The sequence below is a fragment of the Camellia sinensis genome, chromosome 2 (assembly GCF_055761805.1).
Source record: "Camellia sinensis isolate YWXY chromosome 2, ASM5576180v1, whole genome shotgun sequence".
Taxonomy (NCBI): domain Eukaryota; kingdom Viridiplantae; phylum Streptophyta; class Magnoliopsida; order Ericales; family Theaceae; genus Camellia; species Camellia sinensis.
The window spans coordinates 32,927,833-32,951,250 of NC_138962.1; the positions used below are offsets into that span (position 1 = coordinate 32,927,833).

The window sequence follows — 23,418 nt, forward strand, 5'->3', positions numbered from 1 at the left end:
TACCAATCTCTTCTCCAACAGATTGAAGATCGATTCACCTATGACTCCGGAATCACATTCGAAGAAATGGCAGAAATCCAGGAACAACTCTCCAATGAAGAAGATGATGCCATTGAGCAAGCCCGAACAGCTTTACAGCAACTCCTCAAAATTCAGCAGCTCAAATTGGAGGCCATTGCTAGAGCTGCCACCAACGGCAATCAGTACGGAGATAAGCTACCCGAAGTTCATCAACAAACATGCGAACTAAAGGAGATCGACAATGTCGTCATGCTGATGAGGTTATTCCGTTACTGATAAGATCAAAGTCTTAGTCCCCATTATTGATCAACAGTGTCTGTCAATAATGCTGATCAATAATGCTTGAAGAATAGGAAGGACGTGGTGGGTCCCAGTGTTTGTCCCAGTGTCTGTCAAATAATGTAATAATATTCCACTTCAATCACTACTCAGCTAACCACTGAGAAAAGCTGTTGGAATATTAGTTTGTCGTATAGTGTGTTTTACATTATTCAGTCCTGTAATGATAAGATTCTTGATAAGGTTTGCGATAGTGCGACGATGAGGCCCAATGAGCACTCGGCACGTATCCCCTACCTTTATTAAGCTTATCTTTTATGAGTCTATAAATAGAGTCGAAGTTTAGAAACTCAAGCATCAAGAGAAGTTAGAACAACTACACTTGTATACTTGAGATAGAGTGAGTAAATCAGTCTTCCGCTTGTAGCTCCAGCTTGTAATCTTAGCTTATTCAGGTCTGTAAAATTTCTATATAGTTCTTATTTTACTTATCCTGTTTAGTTGAGATTTTCTACGATCCTCCATTTGGACTTCTGCAGGGAAATTCCTATTCCTGGATACTACAAGGAACCAGAGAAGAAGTACGGAATTCGAAAAGCTACCACCTATAAAGGGAAGCCACATAATTCTCATGTCCGAATTGACAAGAGAAAGTATTTGCAAAAATCCAAACATTGTAAATGCTATTTATGTGGAGAGGAAGGACATTATGCAAGGGATTGCACGAAGGAGAAGAAGAATGTCAAGAGGGTGGCTTTGTTCGAAAACCTGGGTATCCCTGATGATTATGATGTTATGTCTGTTCAACCAGGGGATGATGACTCAGATGCAATATACTCAGTATCAGAAGGATTTGATGATACTGAACACATTGGCGGAGGTCTGATGGAGACAATCTACATGCTCCAAGAAGATAAATATTATTGGCTTGGAAAGGAAGGAGGATACAGGGCACAAATTAAAGTCACATCGGAAATCTATCATTGTCAGCATGAATGGGACCAACAGAACCCATTACCAGAAGATAGAAGACCGGAGTGCACAACATGCAAAAGAGATCTAACTTCATATTCAAAGGCTTTCTGTAACAAATGCAATGCCTTGACATGTGCATTATGTGCCAAGCCTTACTTTAATTTCACATCATTCATCACTCGAAAGACTCCAATTCCTTATAATCAGAAGCCATTACTCCAGGAGCAACAAGAATACATTCGATGGTGTGAAGCTGAAATAAAGAGGCTTCGAGAGGAAGCAATTCAATACAAAACAGAGCTTGAAGAACTCAAGACAGTAATGCAATTACAAGATGATGAACGGGAACTCAGAAGAAAAGGAAAGTATAAAGAAGAAGAGCTCCATGATTTGGAAGCAGAAGCATTGGAACAAGAAACTCATGTTCGATTTAAGGAAGTTCCGGAAACAGCTCTTGCTCTTGAAGAAATGATAGCTGGAGGAGAGGTAAAAGAGAAAAAGAAGAATATGCTCTATAACCTCACGGTGGAACTTGAAATTCCTGGTCTTCAGAAGATCTCTCTACACGCAATCCTGGACACAGGAGCAACAACTTGCGTCGTAGACTCTGAATCAGTCCCAGCTGATGTCGTTTTGCAATTAACGCTTCCAACTGCTTTATCTGAAGGTACTCCGTATCTGCTTCTTCCATCATAGCAATTATATTGAGCGTAGAGTCAGAGTCTGAATCCTCCTGTCTGTACTCTAAAGCTGCTTTCCCCGTGCTTCCAAATCCTTCAGTACTTCTTCGAATGTCACATAAATTGCGGGCATCCTTTTCCACCATTCTTGGTAAGGAAACCTTCTCAAAAATGATCTGAGCGATTCTGTCTCCAGCACGGACTATGAATTCCTCCTTTTCTTCTGAGTTCCCGTTCATCATCTTGTAATTGCATTACTGTCTTGAGTTCTTCAAGCTCTGTTTTGTATTGAATTGCTTCCTCTCGAAGCCTCTTCATTTCAGCTTCACACCATCGAATGTATTCTTGTTGCTCCTGGAGTAATGGTTTCTGATTATAAGGACTTAGAAAATATGAGGAAGAAGAACTCCGAAAATATGAGGAAGAAGGAATATATTTCTGTTATATTCAAAACTTCTTATTTTACAAGACCAAATGACACTCCTTATATAGGAGATATTACAAACATCATTATAACCCATTATATGCCACTTACATATTATATATTACCACTATCTACCACTATCATATTATATACATGCCACTATCTACCACCAACACCACTATCATATTCTATACATGCCACTATCTACCACCAACACCACTATCATATTCTATACATGCCACTATCTACCACCAACACCACTATCATATGCCACTATCTTATTATATGCATTAACACAAATTTCCAGCACTCCCCCTCAAGCTGGTTTGAAGATATCTTCCATAGCCAGCTTGCTAGTCAGCTTATCAAATTGCTTCTTGTGTAGTCCCTTCGTTAGCACATCAGCTAATTGTTCACCTGTTGGAAGGTAGGTCATACAGATTATGCCAGCATTGATTTTCTCCTTGATGAAATGTTTATCCACTTCTATATGTTTTGTGCGATCATGTAGAACTGGATTATGAGCTATAGATATAGCTGATTTGTTGTCACAATAGACCTTCATAGGTGTCGGGTGAGAAAGCTTTAATTCTTCAAGAATTCTTTTAATCCACATTACTTCACAGATTCCATGGGCAACAGCTCTGAACTCTGCTTCTGCACTACTTCTAGCTACCACATTCTGTTTTTTACTCCGCCATGTAACTAGGTTCCCACCTACAAAGGAGCAGTATCCGGATGTTGATCTCCTGTCTGTAACACTTCCTGCCCAGTCTGCATCTGTGTATACTTCAACTTGAAGATGTCCATGTTTCTTGAACAATAAGCCTCTCCCTGGAGTTCCTTTCAAATATCTTAAGATCTTATAAACGGCCTCAAAGTGCTCTGCCCCTGGTGAGTGCATGAACTGACTTACCATGCTGACTGCAAAGGCAATATCAGGCCGCGTATGAGACAAGTAAATCAATTTCCCGACAAGTCGCTGATATTGTTCCCTCTCTTTGACTTCTTCAGCCTTAGCAGCTTGTAACTTCAAGTTAGGCTCGATCGAAGTCTCCACCATCTTACAACCAAGCATACCTGTTTCTCCAAGGAGATCAAGAACATATTTTCTCTGATTAACGAATATACCTTCCTTGGATCTTGCAAATTCCATTCCGAGGAAATACTTGAGGGCTCCCAGATCCTTTATGTGAAATTCTTTTGCGAGTTTCTCTTTGAGGGCTGCTAACTCTGCTTCATCATTACCAGTTAAAATGATGTCATCAACATAAACAATCAAAATTGCAATTTTACTGTTTTTTGAATGTTTATAAAATATTGTGTAATCTGCTTGACTCTGCGAGAAGCCACAACTGATAACTGCCTTCCCAAAGCGTTCAAACCATGCTCTTGGTGATTGTTTGAGTCCATATAATGACTTGTTCAATCTGCATACTCTGTCGCTTCCAAGTCTCTGCTCAAATCCCGGCGGTAGGCTCATGAACACCTCCTCTTCAAGATTACCATTGAGAAATGCATTTTTAATGTCAAGTTGATGTAGAGGCCAATCTGAATTTACTGCAAGAGATAACAGTACTCTGATGGAATTTATTTTAGCAACAAGAGCAAACGTCTCCTGATAGTCGATCCCATAAGTTTGAGTGAAGCCTTTAGCCACCAGTCTCGCCTTGTATCTCTCAACGCTTCCATCTGCGTTACATTTTATCGTAAACACCCATTTACACCCAACTGTTTTCTTGTCTTTGGGTAGATCAACTATCTCCCAAGTACCACTTCTCCTTAAAGCATTCATCTCCTCCATGACTGCTAATTTCCAATTCGGATCATCCAATGCTTCCTGTATATTCCTTGGAACAAACAAGTGTGAAATCCTAGATGTGAAAGCTCTATGGTTTTTAGACAGTCTTTGATAGGAGAGGTAATTTGCAATAGATGTTTAATGCAATTTCGGACACCTTTCCTAATTGCTATAGGAACATCAAGGTCGGAAATAGAAGGAATAGGATTACCTAAAATTTCGATGCCAGAACTCGGGTGGACATTCGGGTCATTAGGATGGACATTCGGGTCATTATTCCTCAGATGAAATCGCTTCCTAGTATAAACCTGAAGCTCAGGATTTAGATCATTTTGTAGTACTTCTCCCCCTAAACAAGAATCTTCTTGACTAGGCACCATAGAACTTGGTTCTCCTAAGTGATCATTATCAGACAGATGTGGTTTTTGTGTAGGATAAATGACATTGGGGAGCGGGATAGAAATATCCCAAAAACGGTCTTCTACTCCACTTGTCTCCCCCTAAAGAGAAGTGTTGGGGAAATAGGATTTTGTTTCCACAAATGACACATCCATACTCACATGAAATTTCTTGGTTTGAGGGTCGAAACACTTATACCCCTTTTTGTTTGAGGAATAACCCAAAAAAACACATTTTATAGCACGGGGGTCAAGTTTTGAACGAAATTGACTAGGAACATGAACATAGGCAGTACATCCAAAAACTTTGGCGGGTAAATCAGAAAACAACCTCGTGTCAGGAAAAAAAGTTTTGAGACAATCGAAAGGCGTTTTGTATGTTAACACCTTTGTAGGCATCCTGTTTATCAAATAAGAGGCTGTTAAAATTGCTTCACCCCATAAATATTTAGGAACATGCATGTAAAACATTATAGCACGTGCTACTTCAAGTAGATGTTTATTTTTTCGTTCTGCAATGCCATTTTGTTGAGGGGTATCCCGACATGTAGATTGATGAAAAATTCCCTTTTTTTCCAAAAACTCACCCAACTGCTCATTGAAATATTCTGTTCCATTATCAGAATGTAAAATACCAATTTTGGTTTGAAATTGGTTTTCAATCATATTGTAAAAATTTGTGAATAAATTTTTCACGTCAGATTTTTTATTCATCAAATAAATCCAACATAAGCGGGTATGGTCATCAATAAATGTAACAAACCATCTTTTACCAGAAAGAGTAGTGATTTTAGAAGGGCCCCAAACATCACTATGAATCAAATAAAAAGGTTTGGAAGCCTGGTAAGGTTTTGGCAAATAAGTAGAGCGATGAAATTTTGCAAAAATGCAACTTTCACAATGAAAAGAAGAACAATCAATCCCTTTAAATAATTCTGGAAATAAATGTTTCAGATAAAGAAAACTAGGATGTCCTAGCCTATAGTGCCATAGCATTATTTTTTCTCGAACAGAGATTGAACTAGTACTATTAAAGCTCTGAGCTTTTTTATTACTAACAGGTACTTCATCAAAGTAGTAAAGACCTTCAAGCATCCTAGCACGCCCAATCATCATCCCCGAGTTCTGGTCCTGAAATTCACAATGGGATTCAAAAAATGTAACACGACAATTAGAATCCTTAGATAGTTTACTGACAGACAAAAGGTTACAGGCTAAGTTGGGGACGTGAAGAACAGCATTGAGATTAATTTTCTCAGTTAGTTTAATAAATCCTTTTCCTGCAATAGGTGAAAAACTACCATCGGCTATTCTGATTTTGTCATGACCGGAACAAGGGAAATAGGTACTAAATAAATGGGAAAAACTAGTCATGTGATCGGAGGCACCGGAATCTATGATCTACGGAGAGAAGTTTAGGCAAGAGAAGGCTTTAGGATTTCTACCTGTTTGTGCCAACAAAACACTAGGAGTACCGGATGAGGAGTTGGATTTTATCAGCTTTAAGAGTTGATCAATCTGCTCTTTGTTGAAGGGACCTGAATCGGCTTCATTAGCGGTAGGAAAGCCACGATTCTTCTCTCCTTGTTTGCTGCTTTTCCAGTTGACAGGTTTGCCATGGATCTTCCAACACGTTTCACGTGTATGGCGAGGCTTGTTGCAAAAATCACACCAGACCCGTGGCTTATCATCAAACCTGCGCTGGTAATTTGCAGCCTTGTTGGCCGCAGCATCGCTAATTAAAGCAGAAATTTCAATTGATTCACCAGTACCTTTTTTCTTAAGCATGACGCTCCTTCGGCTCTCTTCCCTTCTGACTTCGGCAAATACTTCGCCAATGGATGGGAGAGGAGGTCTGCCAATAATTCTTCCTCGCACTTCATCGAACTCAATGTTGAGGCCGGCAAGAAACTTGTAAATACGGCTGTCTTCCACAGTTTTCTTGTGGTGGTTGCAGTCGTCAACCGATTTCCATTCGTATGTGTTGAAGATGTCAAGATCCTGCCACAACCTTTTCAACGAATTGAAATATTTGGTGACGGAATCATCTCCTTGACGAATCTCTCCCAACTTCAAAGTTAATTCGAAAACTTGAGATTGATTTCCTAGGTCAGAATACATCTGACTAACATTATCCCACAATTCTTGTGCAGTAGGATAGCACATGTAATTAGAGCTTATATCCTCCTCCATGGAATTGACCAACCATGTCATAACCATGGAGTTTTCAGCGTCCCAACTGTCGAACAGCGGATCATTAATAGCAGGAGCCTTCTTGTCACCAGTGATGTAACCGATCTTTCCTTGCCCACGGATATACATCCGGACAGATTGTGACCAGCGGAGAAAATTATCACCATTTACGCGGATGGTGGTGATTTGGACAGAGTGAGAGTTTGATGTTTTCAACGGAATGGCAGCGGCAGGGGTTGAAGTGGTTTCGGACGTGACTTCCGACATGGCTATGACGGTTTTAGGGCTGCTGTGGTTTTTGTAGCTCTGATACCAACTTAGAAAATATGAGGAAGAAGAACTCCGAAAATATGAGGAAGAAGGAATATATTTCTGTTATATTCAAAACTTCTTATTTTACAAGACCAAATGACACTCCTTATATAGGAGATATTACAAACATCATTATAACCCATTATATGCCACTTACATATTATATATTACCACTATCTACCACTATCATATTATATACATGCCACTATCTACCACCAACACCACTATCATATTCTATACATGCCACTATCTACCACCAACACCACTATCATATTCTATACATGCCACTATCTACCACCAACACCACTATCATATGCCACTATCTTATTATATGCATTAACACAAATTTCCAGCATAAGGAATTGGAGTCTTTCGAGTGATGAATGATGTGAAATTAAAGTAAGGCTTGGCACATAATGCACATGTCAAGGCATTGCATTTGTTACAGAAAGCCTTTGAATATGAAGTTAGATCTCTTTTGCATGTTGTGCACTCCGGTCTTCTATCTTCTGGTAATGGGTTCTGTTGGTCCCATTCATGCTGACAATGGTAGATTTCCGATGTGACTTTAATTTGTGCCCTGTATCCTCCTTCCTTTCCAAGCCAATAATATTTATCTTCTTGGAGCATGTAGATCAAAGTCTTAGTCCCCATTATTGATCAACAGTGTCTGTCAATAATGCTGGTCAATAATGCTTGAAGAATAGGAAGGACGTGGTGGGTCCCAGTGTTTGTCCCAGTGTCTGTCAAATAATGTAATAATATTTCACTTCAATCACTACTCAGCTAACCACTGAGAAAAGCTGTTGGAATATTAGTTTGTCGTATAGTGTGTTTTACATTATTCAGTCCTGTAATGATAAGATTCTTGATAAGGTTTGCGATAGTACGACGATGAGGCCCAATGAGCACTCGGCACGTATCCCCTACCTTTATTAAGCTTATCTTTTATGGGTCTATAAATAGAGTCGAAGTTTAGAAACTCAAGCATCAAGAGAAGTTAGAACAACTACACTTGTATACTTGAGATAGAGTGAGTAAATCAGTCTTCCGCTTGTAGCTCCAGCTTGTAATCTTAGCTTATTCAGGTCTGTAAAATTTCTATATAGTTCTTATTTTACTTATCCTGTTTAGTTGAGATTTTCTACGATCCTCCATTTGGTATCAGAGCTAGTTTTGTTTATGGCTAACTAATTCTCATTCAGGATAGCAAAGGCCTCTGATGGTATGATATTTTATTCCAAACTGATATATTTAATTTCCAAAGTTTGTATCTAATGAATTATTGCGAAAGGTAATCTTATGCATATCAAGGCAAAAGTGTTAATTTATTGCCAGGGCAAAGGAAGGAATTAATGCTAAAACTTTATCTATGGCTATCTTAAGGTTTAATAATTTGTCTTGTGGTATTTGAAGAACAAAAGACGTAAGAAGGCAACAGGCAGGAGGCCGCAGTAAGCCCTTCAAAAAGGTGAGTTCCATAATACCTAAGAAAATCATTAAAGACCTTGGTAGTTTTATTGGATAAGACTTCTGTATTTTCCTTCTCAGACCAGTAATAAACGAACACCCAGACTAATATGTATAATCTTATCCGAATCAATAATAAATTATGACAAATATTTGGGAACAGAATATAAAGGAATGGTATGAAAAATCAGATACATCACGCCTAAGCTATCTTGATTTAGCCCATACTGAAAAACCCAGTACTAAAGAACTAGCTCATAATATTGCTGTCATCTATGATCGTGTCTGTCTCTCCAGTAAAGTCAACCTGAAGGAGTTCAATATGATCAGAATGATAATGAAATTATGAATTCTGAAGATGATACAAACTCTATTCAGAATGAAGCTCACAATCGGCAGGAAACACTTTTGTTCTTTGAAGAACATATGGAGGTTCTAGTCGGCCTACAGCAAATAGAAGAACTTATCCATTGCTGCGAAGAGAAGAAAGAATCATCCTTGCTGAAACTGAACCATCCTTCGTTGGTCTTGCCGGTATTCTCTGATTTGATCTTCAAACAGCGGTGCTCCAGGTGTTGCTGTTGTTGGTCGAGGCTGGTTGGTCACTCGTGGTAAAGTTACCGTCCGAGTTCTTGAGGTTGAGGCCATTATGAATTTTTAAGCCTGAGTTTGTCAAGCTCGTCCTGGAGCAACTAATGGGGACTAAGACTTTGATCTTATCAGTAACGGAATAACCTCATCAGCATGACGACATCTTCTATCTTCTGGTAATGGGTTCTGTTGGTCCCATTCATGCTGACAATGGTAGATTTCCGATGTGACTTTAATTTGTGCCCTGTATCCTCCTTCCTTTCCAAGCCAATAATATTTATCTTCTTGGAGCATGTAAGAAATTGGATCATACGTCCACCAGCCAGACGTGATATTCTGTGTACCTTCATTCCCATCGCCTATGGCAATCAGATTAGCGTATTCATCAGCGTATCTCATTCGCCATTGCGTCCATATTAGCTTGATCTCCTGTCCATCTTGTGTCCCTAAGAACTAGGACCGCAAGATTTCCTTGTTCAATTCGATGCAGAAAGGCAAAAAGCAGGACCGAATTTGCCGAACTTGTTACCCCATGAGTGAGTATGAAGAACTTGATAATGTTCAATTTATCAGACTACTACCACAGGCAACCAGACCCACTCGAGCAACTGATGGAGCTGTTGGTTATGATTTAACATCAATAGCCATGTATATAATCCCAGCTCAAGGAAGAATGCTAATCTCCACCGGCATAGCCATGGAAATACCTTACGGACTTTATGGAAGACTTGCCCCTAGATCTGGACTTGCTCTAATACATGGAATAGATGTTGGAGCAGGAGTCATTGACCCTGACTACAGAGGGGAAGTTAAAGTACTCCTTTTTAATCATAATCAGGAGGAATTCATAGTTCGTGCTGGAGACAGAATCGCTCAGATCTTATCAGTAACGGAATAACCTCATCAGCATGACGACATCGAATAATTCATTGTCGATCTCCTTTAGTTCGCATGTTTGTTGATGAACTTCGGGTAGCTTATCTCCGTACTGATTGTTGTTGGTGGCAGCTCTAGCAATGGCCTCCAATTTGAGCTGCTGAACTTCGGGTAGCTTATCTCCGTACTGATTGTCGTTGGTGGCAGCTCTAGCAATGGCCTCCAATTTGAGCTGCTGAATTTTGAGGAGTTACTGTAAAGCTGTTCGGGTTTGCCCAAGGCATCAGCTGGGACTGATTCAGAGTCTACGACGCAAGTTGTTGCTCCTGTGTCCAGGATTGCGTGTAGAGAGATCTTCTGAAGACCAGTTCCTACTGATGTCCTACGAGGAAGAAATTGGATCATGTGTCCACCAGCCAGACGTGTACACCCTCAACAGCCAACTACTGCTGTATCTCGCAATTTACCTGGCGGAAATTTCAGCCTGCGATTTGGTGATTCAATTGAATGGACAGCATTCTGGACACCCCTTGGATTATACGAATGGTTGGTCATGCCATTCGGATTGAAGAATGCTCCAGCAGTATTTCAAAGAAGGATTGACTTTAGTGGAATGAAATATCCATTCAGTTGAAGGATCATAATAGTGGTCCACTGTCAAGTCGTCTTCCTCTTCAAGTCCTTCCAGAAGATTTACTGATTGTCGAGTCTGAATTGACAGTGGACCACTATTGCACTCAGCTTCGAGGTACTTGTAAGCATAGAGAATTCGTAGAATCCCTTGAAGGCAGGATTCGTGCCTTGGAAGAACCAATTATCCCCTATGTACATTTTTCCACCCTTCAACTTTTTATTTGCCTTTGATTTAGAATTCAAACCATTAAATTCAACGGTATATGAATTTTACAAAAATGATCTGAGCGATTCTGTCTCCAGCACGGACTATGAATTCCTCCTGATTATGATTAAAAAGGAGTACTTTAACTTCCCCTCTGTAGTCAGGGTCAATGACTCCTGCTCCAACATCTATTCCATGTATTAGAGCAAGTCCAGATCTAGGGGCAAGTCTTCCATAAAGTCCGTAAGGTATTTCCATGGCTATGCCGGTGGAGATTAGCATTCTTCCTTGAGCTGGGATTATATACATGGCTATTGATGTTAAATCATAACCAACAGCTCCATCAGTTGCTCGAGTGGGTCTGGTTGCCTGTGGTAGTAGTCTGATAAATTGAACATTATCAAGTTCTTCATACTCACTCATGGGGTAACAAGTTCGGCAAATTCGGTCCTGCTTTTTGCCTTTCTTCTTTCTAGACCGGCGAGATTGTGGTTGTGATGATTCAGATTCGGATTCCGGTTGTGGTCTTGGCACCATTTCACCACGTTCCGTTTGTCGCTGCTGAAAAGCTGTGTAGCGAGCGCTGGCCTGGTCAAGAGTTTCTTTAAAAACTGATGGTTGTTCTTCAAAGAACAAAAGTGTTTCCTGCCGATTGTGAGCTTCATTCTGAATAGAGTTTGTATCATCTTCAGAATTCATAATTTCATTATCATTCTGATCATATTGAACTGGATCTGCACGCTGGGCGGCTACATAATTGGTTGGAAGCTGAAAAAAACACATACGCCCCGTTCAAATGTCAGCAAAGTAATGCAAACAACAGTATGAGAAATTTTAATTTTCCTGTAAAAATAACAATGTTCTGTTAACAAGAAAATTGTGGGATCCACATTTTTCACTTTCCCATTAGGATAAAGTTTTCCTACAAAATGTATCTTAAGAAAATCACAAGCTTTTGTGGGATTCTCAACAAAATCTTACATAAAAAATAAAAATAAAAACTTCCCAAGTTCCCATCAAGGATCAAATTTCCATTTTGGTGTGTTCTTTTGGCTCTCATGGAAATAGAAACATTTCATAAAAGTTTCGAATGAGACAAAAAATTAAAAATACATGCAAATATATTTAGAAACACAAACTAAAACTTACCTAATTTAAAAAAGCCTAATAAAAAAAATAACGCCTAATTAATACACATTAATGTGTGTTTGGAAGGGAAAAGATTAGGTATACACCTAACTTTTGGCATAGTGCATAAAGTGGTTGATCCAAGACTTGAACTCATAATCTCAAGGTTATTAGGCCAAGCTTTTACCATTAAATCAATGGTTAATTAAATACATTTATATTTTAATTAAACATATTTATATATTTACATTCATTCCCTGATTCCCATAAAAGAATAAATGTTAAATCAAAAAGTAATGTTGCTACAATCCATAAATTGTTATGTACTGTCAACTAAATTAAATTACTATCAAATATATGTGTACATAATTCTATACGTGAGTGAGATTCCAACAACTAAGGGGGAAAAAAACTTGCAAAGATAGAAATAATAATAGTATTTCTATGATAACATCTTCTGAAAATAGTAATATAATAATAATAATCATTAATATAGTACAATAAGGCCTTTTGCAATTTTCTGACAACATTTGTGAGATTCCAAATTCATGTTGAAGTAACTTAGGTAGCACTTGGTTTGTGTTTAGAATTATGATTTGAGTGTGGAGCTATATTTTGAGTTTGTGAGTTTTTGAATTATAATTTGAAAAGAGAAAATTTGTTTGGCTATGAGTTTTGAAAAGAGTTTTGAATTATGATTTGAATTAAGTGTTGAATTTTTGAAATGAGTGCTGAATTTGTGAAAAGTTATTTGATTATGAGTTTTGAAAAGAGTTTTCAAAACTTAATTCAAAAACTTATAACTAATAACCAAACACACAACTTAAAATTCTATTGAAAATTTTATTCGAAACTCATAACCAAATTCTTTTTAAAATTCAATTCAAAAAAAAATTATTGACAAAAATTATTTTTTTATTTAAAAAATTAAAAAAATTCCGAAAATATATTTTTATTTAAAATATTAAAAAATATATTATAATTTTTTTTATTTTTTAAAAATTACTGTGACAAATTAATTTTTATTTCAATTTTTTTTTTTTGTTAATTTTAAATAAATGTCCAAATAATTTGTCATTTTGGTCTCAAAAAAAATATTTTCTATATTTAAAAAATATCAAAACCAAATATAATATTTTTCCCCCAAATAACAGGTGCCAATTGCTAAAAAAAATAAAATAAAATAAAAAAACTGTTCCGGACTTCCGGGTAAAAATTCAAAAACTGTCTAAGCGAATATCCGAGCGGACGACCGGACAGACCAAAAATTAAAAAACTCACTGGTTTACCAAACATGTTTTCAAAATGTGTTTTGAAATTGGTTTGGAATCATGATTTGAAAACTGTAAGCAAACAGAGGGTTGATTATTAGTGTGGAATCACGGTTTGAATTACAAACCAAACACAGCCTTATTGTTTGGCTATGATTTGTTCTGTTTCAATGAGTGTTGCTTTCTTTCAGCGAAAACATTGGAATTTCGTTATTCTACTAGAGTTACATTTCGGTCTCTTAGGAAAAGGAAATATTTCGGCCATTTCATCAAGGAAGCTTTATTCCTTCCTTCCCATAGTTTCATCCCACCTATCCTTCTTCTATATATCCAAAGCAGATCCTACTCTAGACAAATGCAGCACTAAGTTTTCTCTCATCATTTTTTTTTCTTATGTAAATATTGATTTGTAGATGAAGAAAGTTCTTATGCATTGCAATAAATATACGTATACATATATCTATTGTATACAATATATATATATGTGTGTGTGTGCGCGTGCGCGCGCGTGCTTGAATATATAAATATTTGAATAGTATATTGGGACTGCTATATACATGGGCCCTGTACAAAAGGGAAGGAGGGGAGGGGGGGGGGGGACATTCTTTACTTCACATGAAATTGGTAAAATATATATCCAAATTAAAAACTATCTCACAATTATTTTCCTTGGCAAATAAACAATTAAAATTATATTTTTCTTACAAAATTCTATTGTCAAATAAACATGCACATGAAAATAATAATAGTATTTCCAAGATCATTTGATCATGTATAATGAAGACCTATAAATGCAACACTAAGAAAGAGTGATACGATCACTATACATGGAAATGTTGGGTGGAGGAGAAGACCTAAACTAGTATGAGATGCGGTAGTTAAAAAAAGCTAGGCATTTGTTTAATTTAAGTGAGCAAATAGCCCTTGATAAAACCAAATAGCAAAAAATAAAATAAATATTTGTGTAGTCAACTTCACTTGAGTGGGAGACAAAGCTTAGAATGATTTGGTAGGGGTTAAATGTACCTGCAATCTCACTCTTCTATCTTCCTTTCGTTCTGCATAAGCAACATAAAGAGGTTTGCTGACAACCATCTTGCCATTCATCTCCACCAGCTATCCCCCTCAAAATAAAAATATAATATAAATAATAAAAAAAGTAACAATTATACCATGGCATATAAATATATATTGTTGAAAATGCAAAACAATAGCAGTAGTCCTCAGAATAAAAATAAACATAACAAAAGAAAAACAAAGAATAAAAAAGTAATTTTCTATGATATGATGAAGTTTTCATAAATGAAAAAAATAATAAATAATAATACTAGTAGCTATTCTATGATAAAAGATTTTTGTAGTTGCAGAAGACATCAACTCACAGCTGTAGACGCTTCTTCGGGAGTAGAAAATGCAACAAATCCTGATTTCCTACTTATTCCATTAGCGTCTCGCAAAACCTGTTCATATATCAAAACAATAAAATTTCAGCAAACTCTCAGCCAATATACTAACAGAGACAACTACATAGATACTTTCGAACACCAATATATATATATATTATAGACGGTACAAACCTTGTATGCAGTTATGGTACCAAATGGGGAGAACAATTCCTTAAGCTTATCATCGCCAATGCTATCATCTAAATGTTTAATGTACAGGTTTAGCCGTTGAGATTTGTCTACTCCCTCCACCACATTGGTCAGTTTTTCCTTCTCCGAGGCCATTTCCCTTTCATGCTTCTTACGAAAGGGCCCCACACATATTTTCTTATCATTCAACACCATACCGTTAAACTTCTCAACAGCTTTTTGTGCAGCTTCCTCGCTATCATACAGCACGAACCCATAGCCTTTTGACTGACCAGAGTCGTCTGTTGCTACCTTACAAGAGAGAATATTTCCAAATGAAGAAAACACATCATGTAGTGCTCCGTGGTCAATAGCCTCATCCAAATTCTGCCAAGAAAAAAAATGAAACTTGCTCAGCAAGCACACAAAACAAATTTAAATCCTGAAAGAGTACTCAAATCAGATAATAACCAAAAGAAGGAAAAAGCAAAAGTAGCAATACCTTAACAACAATGTTTCCAGCCCCACGATGAGAATATCTTATCCTAATTGGTTTTCCATTCAGAGGATACAAGTTAAACACCTCCAATGCCCTCCCAGCTGTCACCAACATAGATTAAAGTGTGCATAAGCTCACATGCAGCACAATAGTATTTAAGAAGAAAAAACAAAAAAATATATTATGCTGACATTATGTTGTATGATCCCAGATGAATATTGTATTGGGAAAGAGAAGCACCTTTGACAGTTCACCTTCTGACACCCCAAGATTTATGGATGGAATCAAATATAAAGTATCTACATAGTGCTCATGTGGTTCACAAGAAGGAAGGGAATCGTTGTTCATGTTACCACAACCAAACAACCAATTTCGAGCAATTCAAATGAAAATTTATCATGCCAGTACATGTTTCATTCAACATTATTCTCTCATGCACCTTGCATGCACCGTGTTGATCGATCACTTACCAATTTCTTTCTAGGGATCAATTGCATAACAATCCCTTGACTTTGGAAATGCGCATAATCACCAATTTTGCTAGAAAAAAATCCTTAGACCAATGTAATACTCATCTAATGTAAAAATACCAAAATTGGTGCACTTTGAAAACACAATTATCCTAAGAAAGTATTCTACGTGAAATGTAAAAATATTTGTGAGGGTAATGGAGCGATATCTGCATTTTTTAATCTCATCTTCAACTTGAACATTCTCAGCACTCTATCTAGTCTACCAAGCCCCATTACAACACATTTCCATTACTCAAGTTTCGTCATATGGAAATTGCCAACACTGCTTATCCTAGATCTTGTATCATAAAGCCTTTTTTTTTGTGTGTGATGCATCTTCCTTTAAGTGTGAGTACCTTAGAACCCATGTGTGATTGCCTAGGCATCCCTCTCCCATTCTTCTTCCCTATATTCTTTAACCGCACACTATCATCCTTTAAACTGTCTAGACGTTCTACTGGTTCTGAAAGTAAAGATCCTACATTAATATAACCTAACAATCTTTTCTAGACGATGCTACAAAAGTACCATTTACTACATGCACTTTATTTCCTTGCTTTTAAGGGCAAGTATCAAGAGGTAAAAAAGATCAGGAGTTCGCATGAGAAGATTATCAAAAGTCAAAAACATAAGAGTAATTCATTAAAGTTTCTCCTGGTCCTCGTGCTTGAATTGTTTATAAGTAAATCCATTTCCTTTTTCCCCTGATAAGTAAATATAGATTAAAAACGTACCAAAAGAGGGCTATACCTATTCCACATTTTTCTCTAACTGTTTTGAATTCATACTGCAGTCTTGTCATCGGCATTTAGTTACTTACGTTTTCCACAGTACCTATTCAGGCAGCTTATAGAAAAAAAAGAAAAAGAAAAAGAAAAAAAAAAAAGACACTATTCAAATGGCCAAGGTCTGTTGAAAAAGCAAGAAGCATGTTATTAGGCTAGTAGTTGAAATTTTCTTAATGTAAAGCAGGAAATGACACCTGACCACTTTTAATAGATCATTCAATATTTAGTTTAGTAAAATGGTCACCTCTATCTCCTACATTATGGATTTTGCATTACATCAAATAAATGTATTTCTTCCTACAACACAACTGGTTAGTCAGTTACAGTTACTTGTACAACAATACAAATCTCCCTCAACAAACACCAGCAATTCACCAAAAAGTACCATGCTTTATAAAGCTACACATTAAATGCATATATAAAACAAACATTTAGATTATACTAATGTATTTGAAGAAACACCAAATATCAAGCAAATGAATTGAATATTCAAGCAAAGAACGAACCAGCTTCAGGGTTTGAATAATTAACATAACTGTAACCGTGCGATCGCTGAGTAGTGAAATCCCCACATACTTGAACAGATACCACCTGACCCAGCTGGTTAAACAGATCAAATAGCTGCAAAGCAGTCACATTCAGCTCAAGGTCACTGACATACAGCGATGTCCTCATAGACTGGTTTCCACCAACATTCACAGCCTCAGGGTGGACTTGAACCTGTGCAATATTAACCAAAACCCTTAAAAAAATTCTTTTTCAAAAATTTTCATATTTTGTATTTTTTCCCCTCTCTTGTTATTTATAGGAACCAAACCCTAGAAAACATAAAAGGACACAGCAACACGAAATCAGGGAAAAAAAAAACACTCCAGAAATTGAATTTTTTTTTTTCCCTTTTTCATGGATGGATTGATAGTGAGAGGCAAGAGAACAGTAGATAGAGGTGGAGAGAGACAACAAATGTGAGTTAGGAGGGCAGCTTTGAACTCCACACTGAAAATATGATTTGGAGCTGTGTTATATAGTTGGGGCATGTTGTCTACAATATAATTTCTGTTAATAATTTTCCTTTCCTTTCTCTTTCTTTCCTCAAGTTTCAAGCACACCCTATGTGTTGACATCCATAATTTGGGGTATTTATGTCACTTCAGAGTTCCTCTACAGTTGGTTGGAAGCTAAAAACAACACCTCCTAAATGTACCTGCAATCATTTCATTATTATTATTATTATTATTATTATTATTATTATTATTATTATTTTGGTAGGGGTTAAATGTACCTTCCATCTTGCTCTTCTATCTTCTTTTCGTTGTGCATGAGCAACATAAAGAGGTTTCCCAAAAACAATCTTGTCATTCATCTCCAATAGCTACTCCCCCAAAAAAATAATATAAAACAAAAAAAAAACAAAAAAACAAAAGAAAAACAAAGATTAAAAAAAGAACAAGTAGTAGTAGTTATTTTATGATGAAGCTTTTGTAGTGCCAGAAGACATCAACTTACTGCTCTAGATGCCTCTTCGGAAGTAGAAAATGCAACAAATGCTGATTCCCTACTTATTCCATTAGAGCCTCGCATAACCTGTTCATATATCAAAACAATAAAATTTTGGTAAACTCCCAACCAATAAATTAACAGAGCCAACCACATAGGTGTTTACCAATATAATATATAGACGGTACAAACCTTGCATGAAGTTATGATACCAAATGGAGAGAACAATTCCTTAAGCTTATCATCACCAACGCAATCATCTAAATTTTTAATGTATAGCTTGTTCTCAAATTGAAGTTTCAATTCAAGTTCCCTGTCAGATTTTTTTTGGGCTATCGCAACATACCACTCATTATTATTATCAATGTTTTGTCCATTAAGAGACTCAACAGCTCGAGCAACATCATCTGCACTCTCAAAGTTGACAAAACCGAAGCACTTAGAATTTCCATCAGCATCCTTCATCACCGCAGCACTAGAGATTGTTCCAAATTCACCAAATATTTTCTTCAGATCTTCTTCAGTTATTGATGTCGATAAATTTCTCACATAGAGATTGGTGCCTTTTGCCTTCTCCAAAAGCATTTCTCTTTCGTTCTTATGACAGAAGGGTTCCACATATACTGGCTTACCATTCAACACAATACCATTAAGCTTCTCAATAGCGCTTTGGCGACCTTCCTCACTATCATATAGCACAAACCCGTAGCCTTTTGACTGACCAGAGTCATCTTTTGCTATCTTACAAGAGAGAATATCTCCAACTTCAGAAAACACGTGATATAGTTCATGGTGGCCAATAGCCTTGTCCAAATTCTGCCAAGAAAAAATATAAAAACTTGCTCAGCAAACAAAACAAACTAAAATCCCGAAACAGAGTTCTCAAATCAGATAACAACCAAAGAAGGAAAGAAAAAAAAAAGAAAAAGAAAAACTACAATACCTTAATAAAAAATTTTCCAACCCCGCCAGGAGAATATGCTATCCTAAGGGGCTTTCCATTCAGAACATGAAGGTTCAGTAGCTCAAATGCCCTCCTAGCTGTCACCAACATAGACAAAAGTTCAGGCCAAATGTTAGTTCAGTGAAAAAATATTACCATTTCCAGTTCAATAATGAAAAGAAACATGGTCCCCATGTGCAAAAGCTCACATGGAGCACAAGAGATTTTAAGAAGAAAAACAAAGAAATATCTTATCTTGACAATGTGTTGTATGAAAAGAATTATTTGGCTTTACCCATGAATGAGGTGGAGGCCATATATATATAATAGATTCATGATACATTATAGGAAACGATATAAATAAGGAAACAATACTAAATCAGTGATTGACACAATCACAAATTATATACATAATACTAAAAATAAAAAAATTCTATATATTCTAATTTCTATATTCAACAGTATGATCCCAGATAACTACTGTATGGGGAAAGAGAAGCACCATTAGTAATTCATCTTCGTTGTTGTTTGGCTTGTAAGTTAATTTGTTGCTCTTAAAGTGTACTAGAATTAGTTTGTTTCACAGTTAAGAACAATATAGTTCACAATGTTGATTAGATGGGCCAAATGGCTTAAGTAATATCTTGAAAATCTGCTGCTATTGCACAGTATTGGAGCATTTTCTTGTCAAAACATATTGGAAGTTCTAGTAAGATTTTAATATTTTGGACGACCTTGACCTTTGAGAGTGTTGGGATGAATGTTATAAGCTTTGTTTTGATGAGTCAAGTCCCTCAGGTTGGTTTGCTCAGGTGGTATTACTTTGTCTTCCCTAACGTTCAGTACTACTTTAGTTTCAGGCTACTATTTCTTATGGTCACAGACACCCCAAGATTTATGGATGGAAATCAAAAACATAGTAGTATCTACATAGTAGGGTTCCATTTCAGGCTTCCGTACTTTTTTTCCATGGGATGATATACATTGACGGGCCTACAAAATAAACGGTTCAAATCATCAAAATGGGATCTATTGTGAGCTCCATGAGCCTCTCAAGTTCAGATTTAAATTTTAGAGAAACCCAACTTTTCGTAATCACGTAAAGCAGTAAACAACAGTAGAACATTTTTAAGAGATCATCCAACAGTTACTTTACTAAAATGGTCGCCTCTATCTCCTACATTACAAAATTTTCATTACATCAAACAAATGTCATTCTTCCTACAACTGATAAGTCACTTTATAGTTACTTGTACAACAATACGAAGTAACCTTCAACGAACACCAGTAATTGAACCTAGTGGAGACGTGATGATTTTGGCTTAAACAGGCAATATGTAGTCAAAATTTTAGCAAGAATCACAATCCAATTTTCATTTGGTGGTAGGATTAAAAATCAGTGGGATGCCAAATTATATTTAGAAATAAGCTTGAGCAATGTTATTAAAGGCGAGCCTAGGCATGCCCCTAGGCCCAAGGCTCATCAAGGGGCAGTCAGTGCGCTTCAAAACATCTGAAGCCAGGTGATATAAAACAAGCCCCATAAAGGTGCATGAAACGTGCACTTTGGGCTTAGGCTCAAGGTGCACGACTTACGCGCTTCTTTTAAAAAGTTTGTTTATTACAATTTACAACTATTACCTTGATTTCACGTAAACTCATTGTTTTAAAAAGGGTTAATTACAAAATAAATTCTAAAGTTTCACATATTTTTCACTTTAAACCCTCTCCATTACCTTGTACAAATGGAGATGGACGGAGGAGACAAATTGAAACACGGATGGAACAACAGGGTTTAATTTGTCGAAATTGAAATACTGAGGTTTAAAGTTAAAACACGTAAAACCTTAGGTTTTTTTTTTTTTGTAATTAATCCTTGAAGTTTTTAAATTTTTTTGAAATTTTTAGTAGCATTTTATAACTTTTTGGCATACAACTAAAAAAAATCACAATTTTTTTTTGCATTTTTTGTTTTTAGTAATTTTTTTAATATATTTTTTAACTTTTTAAGTCCGATAAATTTAAAAGTAATTTTTTACAAAAATAAAAAATAAAAACAAAAATTTAACTATTTGTAACTTCTTTTTTTTTAAAAAAAAAAATTAAAAGAACTTTGATGTCTGATTGAGTAAGTAGTTAAAATTGTTAATTTTAAATTCTTTTTTTAAAGATTCATTAAAAATAAAAGAAAACCAATAAAAAATTCTAACACCAAACACCCACTTAGCCAAAAAAATCAACCACTCAAACGAGATCTAAATCATAAATGTATATATAAAACAAAGTATCTCCAATTCTTCACATTTTTTTATAAAAATTTAAATTTAATAAAAAAATATTCAAAAACCATCTTTAATCATTTCATCAAATCAAGAATCATTTGTTCTATCAAATTGAAAACTCATCAAATCTTTCGTCAAATTTGAATTTGATAAAAGTTTAAAAAGATGAAACATTAGAGATGGTTATCAAATTTAATGAAAATGGAAATTTGATATAAGAGAGGAATTTAAAAGAAAAATTGATGAAAATATTGGAATAGTTCATATAAAATCAATTTTTTATTCAAATTAATGAAAAAATTGCTAAAAGGGTTGGAGAGCATCTCACATCTTTCATCTTTTCTTTCATCAAATTTAAATTTGACCAAAAAAAAAAAAAAATGCACAAATCATCTCCAATCAAATCAAAGGAGAGCATTTTTTTTCATCAAAATGAGAATTCATTAAATCTTGGACATAATTCTTTCATCAAATTTGATAAAAATGAGAATTTGGGATAACAGAAATTTTTTTAAAAACCATTTAATAAAAATTTAATGAAAGAATTGGAGTAGATAATATCAAATCAAATCTTTTACTCAAATATAAAATTAAATAGATGAAAAAATTGACCAAGGATTACACAAGAATTCTATACTTTCTAGTCATGTTTGATTCACAAGACTAATAGTGAGGTATTAATAATCTTATTAAATTAGTGTGGTATTCACTGTCCAATTGGATTAATAGGATAAATTATCTATTGGATTAATAATCCCCCTCCTATCCCATTACTAATAATCCTACAAATTTGTTACATTAATTATCCATTGGATTAACAATCCTAAACCAAAATATTAAAACAAACATAAGATAATTGGACCCACGGATTAATAATCTCACTCTCATGCTCCAATCCATCCAATCAAACATGCCCTCTAAGTCATAACTAAAAAAATCATAACCAAACACAAATAAGGTATAACTAAAAATCTCAAAATAATTATAAAAAAAATTATTATTATAACTAAAGAAATTCTCCGGATTGGAGATAAGTCTTACCCAGAAGAATTTATCAAGCTTCAATTTAAGCAAAGGAATTGAATAGTGAAGCAAAGAACACTAACCATTTTCTCGGTTTGCGTAGTAAATAAAGCCGTAACCGAATGATCGCTGAGTAACCAAGTCCCTTGCTATTCGAACAGAGATCACTTCACCCTGCTTGTTAAACAGATCATACAGCTGCGATTCCGTCACACTCGTGTCGAGGTCACTGACATACAGCCACATATCTACCAAAACAACAATTTTTTGTTTTTCAAAATTTTTCAATTTTTTTTTAATTTTTTCTTCCCTCTCCTCTTTTTAATTTATAGAACACAAACCATATCAGAAAACAAAATCAAACACACACACACACACAAAGCACGAAATTAACAAACAATTTTTTTTTTTTTTTTTGGATAGAGGGAGGAGAGGGAAGAGTAGATAGGGGTAGATTGTCGGAGATCCGACGAGGAGCAGATCGCCGCCGCCGCAACGGAGAGGAAGAATGGTGAGTTCCACAGTTCAGAAATGATCCGCAGCTGGGTCCGTTTTATAATTTAACGATGATTCATCCCACTAAAAACATCTACAACTCTAAGATCAAAACATCACATCATTAATGACGGGACCCACACCTAATTAGTAAGAGCACTAATTAGTGGTCCCAAACATTTTTCTTTATCATTGGAGTCAACCCGCCTAAATTACAATTTGGACCTCTGAAGTATTAAATAATTTTATTTTGGTCCTTATGCTTTAGAGTTTCTCAATTTCAGCCCAAAACTTTTAGGGTTTTTTTTTGTTGTCGTCGTCGTCAATGTGAGCGAGGAAAAACTATTAAATGTAACAGTGTCACCTGCCAATAAAAAGTCATAAATGACTAAATTAACGGGTTCGTTTGGTTTGAATTTCCTAAAAATTTCTCTACAAATGAGTTTTCAGAAAAACTCAAACCAAACAAATTTTCTCAAAAAAATTTCCCAAAACTTGTAAACCAAACAAGTTTTCCAAACAAATCTCTCTCTCATACACATCAAATC

At 35.8% G+C, this 23,418-nt stretch overlaps 1 protein-coding gene across 11 annotated transcripts in view; it reads right to left on the reverse strand.

The window, feature by feature from the left end:
• LOC114257684 (polyadenylate-binding protein 2) overlaps positions 1-22,965 on the reverse strand; it is a 43,621-nt gene extending 20,656 nt beyond the window's left edge. For 5 of the 11 annotated variants that reach the window (XM_082905641.1, XM_082905629.1, XM_082905619.1 and 2 more), the window contains exons 1-10: positions 22,459-22,962; positions 19,071-19,168; positions 18,320-18,943; positions 18,137-18,214; positions 17,913-18,002; positions 17,167-17,350; positions 15,334-15,431; positions 14,835-15,218; positions 14,640-14,717; positions 14,284-14,373 (exon numbers count right to left, since the gene is read on the reverse strand). In XM_082905641.1, coding sequence (XP_082761767.1) covers positions 14,284-14,373; positions 14,640-14,717; positions 14,835-15,218; positions 15,334-15,431; positions 17,167-17,350; positions 17,913-18,002; positions 18,137-18,214; positions 18,320-18,943; positions 19,071-19,168; positions 22,459-22,621 — 1,887 coding nt within the window. In that variant the 5' untranslated portion in view covers positions 22,622-22,962. Of the gene's footprint in view, positions 1-14,283; positions 14,374-14,639; positions 14,718-14,834; positions 15,219-15,333; positions 15,432-17,136; positions 17,351-17,912; positions 18,003-18,136; positions 18,215-18,319; positions 18,944-19,070; positions 19,169-22,458 lie in introns of all 11 variants that reach the window. The other 6 variants (XM_082905638.1, XM_082905634.1, XM_082905605.1 and 3 more) reach the window with 2 other exon arrangements.
• Between the last annotated feature and the right edge of the window lie 453 nt (positions 22,966-23,418).